This window comes from Gasterosteus aculeatus, chromosome 12 (assembly GCF_964276395.1).
Source record: "Gasterosteus aculeatus chromosome 12, fGasAcu3.hap1.1, whole genome shotgun sequence".
Classification (NCBI taxonomy): domain Eukaryota; kingdom Metazoa; phylum Chordata; class Actinopteri; order Perciformes; family Gasterosteidae; genus Gasterosteus; species Gasterosteus aculeatus.
In genome coordinates, this window is record NC_135700.1 from 15405711 (window position 1) to 15421209 (window position 15499).

Genomic DNA, 15499 nt, shown 5'->3' on the forward strand with positions numbered 1-15499 from the left:
TCAGAGGAGGGGTTCTTGATATTCTTACGTGAGAGTTTGATTGATTGTTCCATCTTTATTAAAACCAACATGGGCTTTGGCATTTGCAATAGTTTTGTCTGCACCAATTTAACACCAGAGCTCCTGTGACATGTGATACATGTTGTGTTGATGAGCTTCATAGCTTTAAATTCATGCTGTACATGCTGTTTTGGAGGCTTTTTAATCCAACAGGAATCTTTTAAAGTGCTGTTCTCCAGTCAGTGAACACGATGCATCAGTTTCTCCTCATTCTGTGTGTGTGTGTGTGTGTGTGTGTGTGTGTGTGTGTGTGTGTGTGTGTGTGTGTGTGTGTGTGTGTGTGTGTGTGTGTGTGTGTGTGTGTGGCGCACATGCATGTTCACTGTTAGAGATGGATGAGGGTAATTTCCATTGGCCCAGACACTACTTTATCACAATAGTGGTCACACACACACACACAAACTGTAAACACATAAAGCCCAAGGCACTATTTTATCCCTATGAGAAACAAACGTTGGGTTTTAAATCAAAAGCAGATTGAATTATACCTCTATACATGTCACACACACACACACACACGTGCTGAAGAACGTACTCTGTTTCCCACACGCACACATCACATGTAGATGCTCACTCTCTCACATGGGAGAGGTGCAGGGACACGTATGGCTGGTCGCCACAGGGGGAAACCGAACACAAGGGTATAAGGTCAGTGTGTAGACACAGAAACGCTCCAAGAGAGACGACCGGGATGAAACGAGTTTCAGTGGATTTCTGTTCACTTCTTTTGTTCCAACTATGATTTCAAGCAATTTGTATTAAAAAATACACTGAAGTTGAAGTAAAACTGTTCTGTATTTATGGTTAAATTGATTTTTTGTCATATTTGTCCTTTGTTTTGGACAAGCGTTCCTATATCCACACTGCTCACTGTCTATGCTAATGAGACACATTAGTTTGTCTCTGTTCCTTGAAGGAAACACGGATGAATGTTTGAGTTTAGAAATTTTGGAATTTCAAATCAAAGTCGTTTGTTTGTCATATGATTTATTTAAAAGTCATATTAAACACAATCATAGCGCAGGTAATCCAATCAATTTCAGTAATCTGAACAAATGCTCATTCATATTAAATAATGTTTGAGAAATGTAAGTAGTGTCTGTCCAAGTTGTGATGCTTACAATTTAAGTTGTAAGTTGTAAATTAACTAATAAATTTAAAGAAACCGTGTGTAATATTTAGTGGCATCTAGTGGTTTGTGACAGGTTGCAACCAACTAAAAACCCATGAGCTCATCTTAATTTGAGGTAATTATACCCGGATTAAATCATAGTTATGAATATTACAATCTTTCTTGGTACATCTGGGCTTTTACGTCGGCAGTAAATAGAGGTGAACCAAACTGACTTTTCAGTAGAATATAGAATATATTTAAATGTGGATGGCGTATGTATTGAGCATTAATATAGTGTGAACAAGAATTTGGTATTACTGTATCGAAGGAGCTCCCCGGTCAGGCAGGACGCACCATTGTCTTTTGTTCATTCATTTGAAGTTGAAACCCAAATATTGTTTGCAGAAAAGAAGACGTTTTCTGCTCCTTTGCTCAGAAACCTTCTCTCTCTTAAACACATCTGTAATGGCTATGGTGTCATTACAAGGAGGATGAGTATTGATTAAACCGTATCTGTGCCATAAAAACACCATCATCATTACAACAATGTCCGCTCAACATGCAGGAACACACGTGTGCACAAGCGTTTGTGGGTATGACTGTAATGTGTGAAGATTGACATGCCTGAGCATGCGCACACACACACACACACACACACACAGATAATTGAAAGAAGCATGTGTACTATAACCTGACCTAAGTGTGAGATGATTACGGTTTTACAACCTCAGGGATTATTTGTGTGTCTGAGAGAATAAAAGCTGTTGATGGAAGGAGATTATGCGTATAAACATTTGTCTTAATCACACAGGCGTATATAGAGAGAAGACCCTGGATATTGTTTCTTTTTAGAAGTCAGAGTGGAAGAACGAAAGACAGAAATTGAAACTTGATCCATTGACTTAATCTTGACGTTAATCAGCCACCGGTTTAGGGCGGCGCTCTGGGACGATGACGTGGTGAGCTGCACCGTCGGCGGTCCGGAGAGCAGTTAGTCATTGATTCAGTTGGAGTACGTCCTTCAGACTGTAATGTGGCTCAAGCTCACACTTCCAGCTATGAAATAATGTTGTGGATTTTTGCCGTTTCCTGCAGTGTCTCCCATCCGGCAGCCGTTCAGTACATGCATGGTGTCCTCTGTGGCAGCAGGTGCACGCGGGACGTTTATCTGACTGCTCGTATCACTAGGACATAACCTCTGTCACAGACAAACACGTCTTTAGCACTGAAGCCTTTTATGTTGCCTCCCCTCAGGTGACGGCAAAGGGCGCAGCACCAGCCGGTCCCGACACCCTGTTTACCACATTTATGGAAGTTTAAAGTCCCATTACAGGTGCATTTTTATCTTTTATGAAGTGTCTTAATTACAAAGAGACAGTGCTGACTTGAGTTTGATACATTTCTTAGTTACGCTTACCCTCATACACATATATTACACATATACACATATATTTGGAGGAAGCAGTGGGGATAATAATGAGGGACAAACATAGATATCTTAGTACAAATCATTAAAATATGGCCCTATAAGAATCATAGACAAAATTAGAGAGTTATTAGTCACAACGATTTATAAAGTGTGTGCGTGTGTGTACGTTTAGTCGTGTTTTTTCCCCTTTTTTATCCTCAGTAAATCTGTCTGTTTATCCATCTTCTGAGAGATGAAAGAACCTCGATCATAAATACTTTATCATAGCATCAGTAGTGCACACGCGCCACACACAGATCCTTTGATCGGGTCTGACGGCCTTTGTAGTGTTTTACAGATTGACAGTAATTGAACCAATTCCAGCAACATTAAAGACACAAACCATCCAGTCACAAGTTCTGTGAACTGACATGACGGGACAAAGCAAACCAATCCAATTCCTTCGATAAGAGATGACAGAACCTCCACCGTCCCTAACCCCAACTATCCGCTTAGCGATGCACCACCCGTATATGTTTCCAAAATGTCACTGATAGCCTTTTGATTTGCCCCCCACCCACCAGTGAATACTCAGTAGGCTAGTCTACGCGCCTCAGGGCTGAAAATACACACACGGGTGGTGCATCTTTAACGGACGCTAAACCTGCACAAATAAGACAGAAAGAGATCATGTGACTCTGACAGCAGCCACAAAGGCAGTAACCTGATTGGGGTATAAAATCCCAAATATTGGTTCTCAGTCACGTTTACATTTCTGGCTTAAGTTTTGATGAATGTGCTTGTGTTTGCATTTGGTATAAGTATTGCATTCGATGTGGTGCTTATTAATCTCTGTATCTTTGTAATAACATACATTTGATTTGTTTATGTTTTAACCGAGAATGTGACAACATCCGAAATGTATCAAGAAAGGGAAAAACTCATATTTAGTTCTTTATTCCCCGACTTAAGACATATGACATGTTTTATTGATGTTTTCACAGGCTGCTCACCTCAGCCTTCATTCATCAGTCTGTCTTTGCCCGGTTCTTCTATCCCACATTCATTATTTCTACACATTTAATCCAAATGTAATAAGCAGGAATATTGTGTGTGACAGGCGGAAAAATAAATGGACAAACAAACGGACGAATGGATGGATGTGGGGCCTGAAATTTTCTTCAGCATCTTAAGCCTTCGAGACAAAATGCACGCTTAATATCTTTTGTTGGCATGCAGTAATTGCTTGATTCTCCACAGTGGGAATGGCAGCAGCTGAATCATATCAGGCCGGTAATCCCCATTAAGAACCTGCTGTTAAGAATATCTGCTTTATTATTTGCTGGCGCTCATTCACTCAGGATGGATAGAAAGTAGCCCTGCAGACACTGTAGCTCTGGCTTTCTCTCCCGCTGGCACTTCACCAGCTCATCTGAACCCACACAGAGCGGTGGAGGGCTCTCTTTATTAATGGGGAGGTTATAAATAAACAGGTCAACTGTGGGAGACTCCTGACATCTCTCATCAAGTTAGAAGACAGTCGTCGCCATGGTAACCCATGGATGACGTTTTCTCGGTCGCCCAGATATGGAGGTAAAATGCAGCTCAAATTATGATGACACCTCGCAACCAGAGCACGTATGTTGGAGGAGATCATTTTGAGTCCATTTATAAAAAATGTAGATTCACTATATGAACAGGGGATGTTTTGAAAATTGTTTAAAAAAGGTTTTACCTCACCACACATTATGTAATATTTTCACCCTCAAATAATCTCAAAATCAATAATTTGGTCAAATCAAATCGTACCATAGCCATTGTAAATCCCCAGGGTTATTTTAAAACTACATTCCAAAATATATTCAAATATATCCAAATTAGTCATATATACAGTCAAGTATATTGCAATGGATTGAAAGAGGCATGTATTTACTTTCTGTGGATCAATTAATCAACAAATCATCTGTTTATTTATTGTTATTGTTATTGTTAAATTAAGAAATGTGGGAGTTAAAAGTAGTAAAAGTGAATTTTCCAGCAGCAATGCTTCTCTGTAGAAGTAAAGCAGCCTCTTAAGTTTGGCAATGGATCACATAACTTTTTTTGGAGGGGAGTTTTTCCTGTGCCGATGTGAGGCTTTCGGGACAGAGGATGTCGCATGTGTACAGACTGTAAAGCTCTCCGAGGTTAATTTGTAATTTGCGATTTCGGGGTATACAAAGTAAAATGAATTGAATTTCTCGTTGAAGAACTTAGTGGTCCACTATTCCCAGTCGTCTCTGAAAAGCTCTGTAGGCAACGGGGTCAGATTGACCTCGTGTTTGTCACAGTTTGGCTTAATGTGACATCGGTTGTCAACAAAGAGTAAGGCAGTGGTTGATGAGATTAAAGACCAGTTTAATGGCTCTGTTGACAATTCCTAGGGGCATTTTTCAGTGTGGTGACACCAGCTGCTGCGGATTTAAGTCTGTTGATGCGATCCGTCCTGCATCTATGAAATATTTTGATTGAATTTGAGTTTCATACAGACAGAAAACAGGAAGAGAGGGACAAGCTGTACGGGACAAATAGAAACATTCAGGAATGACATTCAGATGTGAATGTTTTGCTCAGATGATTCTCATCCCCAGAGAGAGAGCTGGTGTGTGTGTGTGTGTGTGTGTGTGTGTGTGTGTGTGTGTATGTGTGTGTGCGTGTGTGCGTTTGACAGTGAGCGATCTACGCCCAGCTGAGCGCACCACCTCTGTTTGTTTAGATTTCCTCTGCACTTCACCTCCCCCTCTTCTCAAAACCATCCTCTCTGTTCTCTCTGCACGACCGTCCCTTCATCCCCGCTGTCACTAACCAATGCCTTTCCCCAATGAGGACCGTGGGGGACTCCAATACTCCTTGACAGGAGATGGGTGTATGGAGTGGTCAAAATAAATGTGGAAATAACAAAAAAAGATGCTTTAGTCACAGTGTTCTTTGAACTTCTCTCACCAACTTCTGGGATCTTTCTCTGGTCTTTTTGTTTAGCCAGCATGAGCTTAATATGCATCCATAACATTGAAAACATTTGTTTTCTAGCGACAAGCCACATCACACAATAACAAACTGAAAGCAAGACAAAACGTCTTATTACTCTGTGGGTCGTGTTGCTGGTCACTCTCAGAAACCAGCCCTATTAATGGACTTGCATAGAGCGGGAGGACGGCCGCCAGCGATGACATCGCGCCCTGCTTAGCGGCTGCCGTCTGCAGCGTTTTATCAAAATGTAAAGACCAACTTCCCAAATTGACGAAATTCCCATTCATCTAGAAACATTAACATTAGAAAATAGGGCCATGGTTAAAAAATGCACAGGTTAAACTTTTACAGTGCTTTCATATCTTAATGTGTTATAATTCATGGATAACATTTTGCCGTAAAAACGTCAACGCCTGCTCTGTTTCACAGACGATGATGAGCGTGAGAACAACTGAATAACTCTTTGATTTGTGTTGGATGAACAAAGAAAAAGAAAATTTTTATATTAAATCATGTTTACTACTGCCGGCTAAATAATGAATCATAAGTTGAGTAAGAAGCGTAATTTCCCATGAGGCCCGACCTATGGTGTTTAATACAACTGCACACTGAAATCCTTCTTGCTGAGTTCTTATCGTGGTGTGACTTTGAGCAGGACGGGGAACATCTGGCTCTCTTTAAACCTCACGCTGCCTCTCTGCATACCTGAGTATGCCTCTTTATGTGGCAGCTTGACTGCTGATGTCACTGGAGTCAAATGTATTCATCTACTTGCTTTTACTTTATGCAGACGGGCAAACCGCGACCGCCAGCACACTCAAACGCACTCGTTTCCAGCGTTAGCTCAGTAATAGACACATCAAAGATCTTTTTTATATTCTTTATTCTTCCATTATCTTTCACTTTTTGTTCCTTAACTTTGCTTATTGCTTGTCCCTTTCATCATCACTCCGTCTCTTTGTTTAAACCATTTTGTTATTCAAACATTCTTTGTGCCAACTCTGTTAGGTGAAAGAAACAAACCGTCTCTCTTCATCACTTCTGTCCTTTGTCTCCTGAAAGCTGGAACGCTTTCATTAATTTGTTCCTGAAATGTGTCCTTTAAATCCTGCAGACCACCCAGGTACAATGTGGGAGGTTCTTACACATTAGCGTTGAAGCATATTCAGTATTTTGATTCATGATAAGTCTCGTTTGAGTTTGGTTGTAGTTCTAGGTGGATCCAAAACAGTCACTATCTTCAGTGTAAACTGTTCCATCAGTTAGTTTTAATCTGATATGCAGCCTTTCGACACTCTAACATTGATCATGTTGAAAGTGCTAAATTACTTTTGTATCAGCTCTGCTCCATAGGAACAGTCATTTCTATTTTTGTTTGTTTCCTTCTTTCGTGTCTCGACAGTGTGGTTTTTAATACTCTTTAAACATTTACCCCCAAATGTGTTTACTTTCTTATTTCCACAGGCCCTAAACGGCAACGCAGATTTTCCAAATGTTGTTTGGAATTATTTAAAACCATCTGACACAATGCAATATTATGTTTACACAGTTTCTTGAAAAATCTTAGACAAATATACATATTTTTATTTTCCTCTCTAAGAAAGAATTCCCCTGGCTCCAACATAACCAGGTGGTAATTCATACGTTCCAATCCTTCTCATCTCAAACTTGAATGTCATGTATCGGCTGCAGTGCCAGTGGGGTTTTGCAGGTGCCAAAGATATGAAGAAATGTTCAGAGCATACGATGAAAGCTGTTTCTGGTTCCCGGTGGCAATTTGACAAATCATCTCTCTCTCTCTCTCTCTTGTCTCCTCTTTTTTTTTTTTCTTCCTCTCCTTTAGGTCACATGTAATTGTTTCACTATCAGTGACGGAGAGCTGCAAGAGATTGGAGTTGGGCTGTATCCTAGGTAACACACACACACACACGAGGCAACGTGTGAAGCATATATCTCATTAATAACAATCTAGCTCTTAATCATTGTTGCCTCTCTTTATCTTACTTGCACACTAAAAAAGCCACACAATTTAAATGTAGCCCTTGAGGACCAGTGCCGCCCATCTTTTACCTGCTCGCTTCCATTCCAAGGGGCCCCCCCGGCCCCCCTTTTCTATTTTCATGACAGTTCTTTGAAGTACGAGGAAGAAGGAAGGAAAGGAAGTAATTTGCTTTTGTTGTCGGGACGGAAACTTGAAAACGAATGCTGACAGAATGTCCTGAATCTATTGGAGGGAGACGGGCGGGAGCGGGGGAAGCAGAGAGAAGCGAGAACGCATGGAGAAACACAAGCTTTGACTCCAACTGATCTGTTGTGATTCCAGTCTGGCATGTGGAAGTGAAACACTCGCACACGCACACGGACTCAAATTCAAACAGAGAGCTGGGCGGGATGCACTGTAATCCCCGTACGGAGTCCCGGGTGAATAGAGTGGGATTTAGCTTGTCGTTGCACATGTTGTTAGAGCTACACACACAAACCGCACACACACACACACACACACACACACACACACTCCTGGTATGTCAGCTGGTTTATCTGGTGTTGAAATGTCAGATGGTCACGCTGACTTTTAGTGAAGCTCAGCCAATCCGCGTGTGCTTGTGTCGGTGTGTGTCTGCGATTATTTCCATAACTCAACCATAAATGATGGATGAGTTCACAGGACGGTCCCCCGCCTATTCATATTTTGGGTTGCTTAGCAACGTCTGGGTTTTGCGAGGTGAGGGGGATTGCTGTGCTGGAGCTACACCCCTGTTCACCTCGCCTACTGTACGTCAACAACTATTTTTCTTTTCTCTCTTCTCCTCTAAGCTCATCTGCCTATTGGAAACATGATGTGAAATCCCATCCTCTGAGGTCTTCCTCTTGATGAAATGCATTTACAGTACTAGACTAATAACAGTTGCACATCGACTCAGAGTAACTCGTACCCATATGCAGCCACAGGCGAAACCTCACAGAGATCCAACAGGGAGAAGAGATGAGCAGACGATATCTTACTGTAAAGCCGGTAACCTCTCTGTGCGTTCCTCGCGTTTTCCTGTGAACTGCTCTTTGCATTGTGACTTCACATTCTGTAGTGTTTTCTGTCGAGGTACCAAAGGAGCGCCGTGTAGACTTTGGTGCAATTGTGTCATGTAACATGTTGGATGTTCGATGCCTCAGGCAACCGTCGTCTAGCTTTACTCTTCGCCGTCTCTCTGACGCTTGCTTTCGGCAGTGGAAGAAGAACTGAGTTTACTTTAATCTTTTGGCCACATATAAAACTATTAATACGACGTATCTAAATTTCCTCATTCAAATTCTACTCCCGTTGAAGAGCGAAAGAGGGGCGTCATCAGATCTTTGTAACGTTACTTGAATTCACTTACATTGGAGTCCAGCTGGAGCCATCAATTCTAAAATGAAGCCAGAAACAATAATTCAATCGTATTTTAAATTGTTGTATTTTGTGAGTCAATATATATCTGTAGCCTGTTGTCTTCCTCTGATGTAAAAGGTACACAGTACTCAGTGCAAGTGTTTTGGAGACCTTTTGTGAGTGATTTGGGGCTACAATGACATAGAATTGTAACATAATTAAACATTCTTCATATCTAGACGTAATCATAAATGTGAAGCTCACTTTATCTGTTGTTACTCTGGTTGACACAGAATATCGGTTGTTAATTGCACACAGTTGGTCCTCAATTTGTATTTCTTAGTCCTAATAACATTTAATGTAGTAACATATTTAAACTTCTGCACAGGAATAATATAGAGGCAGGAAACCGGAGTAACAAAGTAACCCTTTCTTTTATTACATATAGTAATTGATACTGCGTCTGTGATATTTGTCTCTCTATCCTGCTGCATTCAGCAGCAGTTTGTTAGTGGGAGCAGATATTGTTAATGTTCCATGTGCTTTAGTTAAATAATCTAATTAGTATGCTGATTAGCTGCTCTCCATCAGATAAAAGCCTCGTTTGGAGGGCTTGATTTCAGTTGATATTCAACACGATACTTTACTCTACTCTAAAACAAAGCCCGGGGTGCATCGTTTCACAAAGGCTAAATACACACACACACACACTCTCTTTATCGCGTGCATCTATTGTTTTCTCTTATGAATGTATTTACAAGAACAGCACTAATGGAGTGTCTAGTATTTCTTCCATGCCATGTGCAGAGTAATGTAATGTTAATGTTCTGGGAGTTTTACAAATACAAATTTAAAAAAAAGAGCTAAATATTCCCAGAAATTACTATGTCAGCATGGCAAAGAAACGCATCAAGGACAGACTGTAGTTATTATTTGGGAAATCCATCACCAGTTTTTCTAAAAGCCTTTTAACATTTCTATGATTTAATAATCTAATGAAGTGAGGGAAGACGTTCTTCAATCTCTGCTTAAGTAAAAGCAGTGTAAGATAAATATGCTGTACTCTACTAGCTATTAGCATAAATGAATACTTTTGACTGGTACTGTTTGTTTCGGGATCATACTTTTTGACTTGTTGCGGCTGGTTTCATCCATAATAATCCATCACTGTTCACGATTAAGACCTTTCAGTGTAAATAAGATTCATGAAAAAGCATCAATACCACCAACTGCTGTTGAGCATCCGCTTGGACTGTAGCAAAATAAAGTATAAATGAAAACAGTATATAGTTTTCATCATATTGTTATGAGGCCGACACTGTCAGGTTGTGTGTGTGTGTGTGTGTGTGTGTGTGTGTGTGTGTGTGTGTGGGTGTGTGTGGGCAACGAGTCTTTGTTGTGACAGAAGTAGAGTACCCATCATTTCCTGATTTATTTTTTGTATATGTGTCTTAGAGCGACTGAAAGAAAAGAGGAGTGACGTTTGTTGTGACAGAAGCAGAGTACTCATTTTGTCACACTGTGCGGGGAATTATCTTTGATTGTGTGGCTCCACGAGTGTCTAGCTTTCCGTCTGGGCTTCATTTGTGCAACTCAGTCATTATTTCTACGTTCTATGATTCCTATTATGAGAAGCTGCCAGAGGATACACTCAAAAATAGAACCTGTTGGCTTTACTTTAAAAAATCACAGAAAGGATTTCCACATGATTGAATTGGTTTCTTACTATGCTAAACAATTACGCTGCTCTAACACTGTAATTGGGTTAATATAGTTCTGTAGAGTTCGATATGAATGATTTAATCAGTTTCCACTAGATTCAGTTGAGTTAGTTGATTAGTTAATTAAAGACATTTCACCTATTAATTCGCATCAACTCAATACACTTCATTTGGCTGAACATAACTTCTTAATGCTCAAAGAAAAAAAAAGAAAAAAAGTGAAGTCAAAGAATAAATATTAAGTGGAAACAATGAAAATAACACAAAGACACCTTATGTGGTTGAGGCAAGAGAAGTTTATTTACTTTGCATGTCATTTAAGCTGATGCTTTTATCCAAACGACTTACATTGCGTCGCATTACATGACACATTACATTAGATCTTTAACCCATGGTTTACATTTTTAACACATCCCACACAGTGGGAGCAGTGCGTTAGGGGTTAGAGGTTGGGTGTCTTGCTCAAGTACACATGGAGCAGCCGGGTTTCAAACCGCCAACCCTGCGGTTCCCGGCGCACCGTCACTACTCCATGCACCACGCTCACCTGTTTTATTTCCCCCAAAACATAACAACATTACAAACACATACTTCAAACATGAACGGACTAACAGCTGATCACAGTATTGAACAATAGTTCATCTGCATAAGGATGGATGCAGATATTTCACCTTTCCGTGTGTGTGAGGAACACTGATAGTAATGCACTTGACTTCAGATATCTCATCGGGCCTGTTCTCTCTATGATTACCGGGATCACTTAATATCGACGTGACGTATCAGAATGTGTTGGAACAAATGACCATTTCATTTAACGTTGGTCTCGATGATTTGAGATGCCACTAAACAGCTGGACACATGGCAGTTAGCGGCTCAGCAGGACGAGGATGTAGTTGTCTTTCTCAACCTTTACCATGAACTCTCTTTGTTCTTTTGTTTGCCGGAAAGGGTTCGCAAGTTAAGGATTTCATCTCAGATGCAATTCTCCCTCTCTCTCTCTCTCTCTCTCTCTTTTTCCATCCCATGGGCCTCATCATCTTGTCCGCTCCCTCCCAGTTTATCTCTGCTGAACCATGACTGTTGGCCAAACTGTGTGATGGTGTTTGTGGGAACGAAACTGCAGCTCAGGGCTGTTCGGGATATCAACCCTGAAGAGGAGGTACTGCATGAAAATAAAAACTCACGCTTCACTATTACAACATTAACAAACATGGAATGTGAACAGGATTTCCTCGACTGTGACCTCGCCTCTGCTTTTATGTTCATGTTCTTTGTGAGTAATATTGTTTTGAATGGTTTTACTTGCTGCTGTTATTGATGGAGGAGACGATGCCTGAGGCTGTTTCAATGATACATTATCTGGAACTGAACCATATTTTAAATGTAAATTCGGGTGTAGAAGTTATAATACAAAATGATAGGAGAACAATAAAATGATGTTACTAGAGTAATCCTTAAAATTGGAGCCAATGAAATATCACTTTGACACAGTCCGAAGGACACGTCTGTGCTTTCCATTCTTCACCAACCCTCCTGATCATGTAATGAGATGCGTCCAGGCCATCTGGAAGATATATTCATGCACACTTTACTCCATCAATATCTCTATTTGCTCCTAAAGCAATCTGCCCAATTTAGATTTGGAATGATTTGTCCTTCTGCACTGAACTGCGTTTAACTATGATCTACGGTCCAGCAAAATAGCAAACTGAACTCTGTTTCTCTCTTTTCAGCTGACTATAAGTTACATTGAGACGTTGTCGTCCACAGAGGAGCGTCGGAGACAGCTGGAGGACCAATACCATTTCACATGCCGCTGCCAGCATTGTGACTCTCAAGACAAAGTAACATGAACACAAATTACATCATTTCATTTATTGCTGACTTTACAGGGTTTCACATTTTTACATAATTGTCATTCATTTTCAAAACGCAAACTATGGCAATCCGTGAATTGACGTGAACATGATGGTACACTCCCTGCTTGAATCATTTTACATCGTAAAAACGGTTGTTGCATGAAATGTTTCGATGAAACTCACACATTCATTCTCTCCTGTTCCAATACACAGACACAAAAACAAAAACCCTGCGTGTTTTGTGGGTTTCAGACTCCGACCCAAAATGTAATGGTTTATGTTACGTGGACACCAAAAAAAAGGTGGTTCCTCACACTGAAACTGTGTAATCACATTCCTGTCCCCACAAGACTGATAAACCACACACACACACACACACACACACACACACACACACACACACACAAACATACAGCCGCTGTTGGCTGTGTATCTGTGCATGACGTGTTTCAGTGTAACCTTCCCTGTCCTCTCCTCTTTTCACTCCTCCTCTCCCCTCTTATCTCCTCTTCCTCTGTCTCTCTGTTCACGCTTCACCTCTTCACACTTCATCTCTCTCTCTCTCTCTCTCTCTCTCTCTTTGACCACCTTCTGAAAAATGAGAGACATAATCTGGTCTTTCAGAGGTGGTTTTCTTTTCCGTCCATCTTAATTTACTCAATCTCTCTTTTTCAGTATCTCACTGTCTCGCTCCATACGTTTTCATTTCTCTCACCTTCTGTTTTTTTTACTGCCGTCACTTCTGACTCTAGCTTTTGTTTTCCATACATGACACTTTACCACAACACAGCAGCACTCAGTAAGGTGTGTGTGTGTGTGTGTGTGTGTGTGTGTGTGTGTGCGTGCGTTTGAGATAAGGTAAGAGAGAGCACTCTGTCGATTCATTCAATTTATTCAATCCACCTTTTGTTCTGCAAGCAACACGCAAGAACACTTTCTGTTGTTTGTCGTCTTTCTCTTTAATCTTGATGATGATGGTTGGGACCTAAAGTAGTCATGGCCACAAATGGCTGTTGACATCAAACACAGGAAATTGTGTGTTGTTTTTTCCATGAAGCAAAAGGGACATGAATAAAAAAATATTTCATTCCTTTAAAGTTCCTTTCTTCAGGCATGTAAACATCTTAAAGTACCAATTTGGGTTTAAGTATTCATTTAGATTTAAAATAGAACCAGACTCCAGATGAAGCCATAGTTTCTCTTTTTCAATCAACTTTTCTCCTCGACAAATCAACGCTGACACAAGCTGGGGTCGATCTTTGTGCATCGCTTTTACAATTTGTCTACCTGATTATGTCTATTACTTTTTTCTTGAAATCAAGAACACTTAAGCCATAACTAGGCATCAATTCTCTATAAATTGGTTACAGAATTGCTGCTAACTTTACGACTCGGGTGTTGATTGTAATAAACACTGTGTGTGTGTGTGTGTGTGTGTGTGTGTGTGTGTGTGTGTGTGTGTGTGTGTGAGAGAGGGAGATCCTGCATGTAAGTCAAGTATGTTCATGAGTGTGTTTATTTAAACAGTAATATGTAAAAAAAACTTCAGGTTCTGTCTGTCCTCTTTCGCAGGACGGACTCATGTTGTCGGGGCACAAATCCACATGGGACCCGCTGAAGGAGGCTCTGCCCAGACTGGAAGGACTGAAAGCAGAGTCGGGTATCCTTTACCTTCAAGATCCACTGCAGCCAATGGACAATTGTCTTAATCCACCATCTGTACCCGTTATTTCTATTAATACATTAGTTTTTTTCAGTAGAGTTGTTGCTTCTCCTCAAATCACCCCCAGATTGGCAAGCGTTACTGGAGGGCTGCAGTCATCTCTTATCCACTGTCGGTTGTGACGTGTCCGATGAGAATGTGTATAAACTGAGAATGACTGACATGGCTGCAGATGCTTGCATTCACTTGGGCCACTGGGAGGAGGCTGTGGGATACGGAGAGAAAACACTTCCAGTATACAGGTGAGTCGGTGTGTATGTGTGTGTGTTTTACCAATAGATGGCTTTATTGTTCTGTGATTTAAGGGAGGGAAATACTTGTTCTGCCTTTAAAGCTGGATATCCACTTCATGGATTGAGTCTATTTTCCTTCCTTAATCCAGTATGAACAGTAATGTGACTCATCTTGAGTGCATCTGAAGGGCAACTCCCTTAGTTGGGGCTCACTCATACCCACCTATTAGTGTTTTTACCAATGTAGAACACTTCAAAGTTATTGCTTCACAGATTTGGGCTGCAACTCAACTGCCTTCATAGTCACCACGAGGCTTACGCACAGCATTTTATGCTATTTTAGACCAGGCACAGTTGTTTTTACCACTCAGCCTCAGACTCAGATTCTCAAACAAATGCATTGCAAGGGTAGAATATCTGTTAAGATAAATGCATCCTTTGCTTGTGTTTTAGGCAGTGGGCTAGATGTGGATCTTTGGTTGTCACTAACTCTTTAGAAATACACAATCATCGGGTTTTGTGGCAGACAGGCATCAGAGTAATGTGTTTAACATTGTTATGGAATCATCTTGTATATCCTGGAAACAATGAAACGAGAATCGAGTGAGGTATTTGGAATACACAATTTTATAATTGACTTATTCTTAAGTCAATGTCTTGAAATTTGTATGTATAAATAAAAAGGAGAATTTGTGCAGCAAATAAAAAAGTACAAAGAAAAAGAAGACTTGAGAAATCGTGAGAAGAGGATGGGGAGACCACAAGAGCACTTATTTAATTAATAATAATTATCAGACATAAGAAATACCCTAAATCTCTTGTCCTAATAAAAGGGGAATTTACTGAAAGCAGATTAATCTAATCCAAAATAAATCCAAAAATTTAGTTTGCTCTACATCTCATTGTTAAGATGATAATTAACATTGTTAATTATCTTCTGGAGGAGGTTCCTCCAGACTTGAACTCGCGTCCGCAGTTTGTTTGTCCTTTCATCCCTCTCAAACGCTA

The 15499-nt window shown here is 40.5% G+C and overlaps 1 protein-coding gene across 3 annotated transcripts in view; it reads left to right on the forward strand.

Moving 5' to 3' along the window:
* Positions 1-15499, forward strand: part of smyd3 (SET and MYND domain containing 3) — a 48270-nt gene that overhangs the window by 28273 nt on the left and 4498 nt on the right. For 2 of the 3 annotated variants that reach the window (XM_040164890.2, XM_040164897.2), the window contains exons 6-10: positions 7435-7502; positions 11733-11835; positions 12410-12520; positions 14108-14195; positions 14326-14500. In XM_040164890.2, coding sequence (XP_040020824.2) covers positions 7435-7502; positions 11733-11835; positions 12410-12520; positions 14108-14195; positions 14326-14500 — 545 coding nt within the window. The remainder of the gene's footprint in view (positions 1-7434; positions 7503-11732; positions 11836-12409; positions 12521-14107; positions 14196-14325; positions 14501-15499) is intronic. The other variant, XM_078085090.1, reaches the window with a different exon arrangement.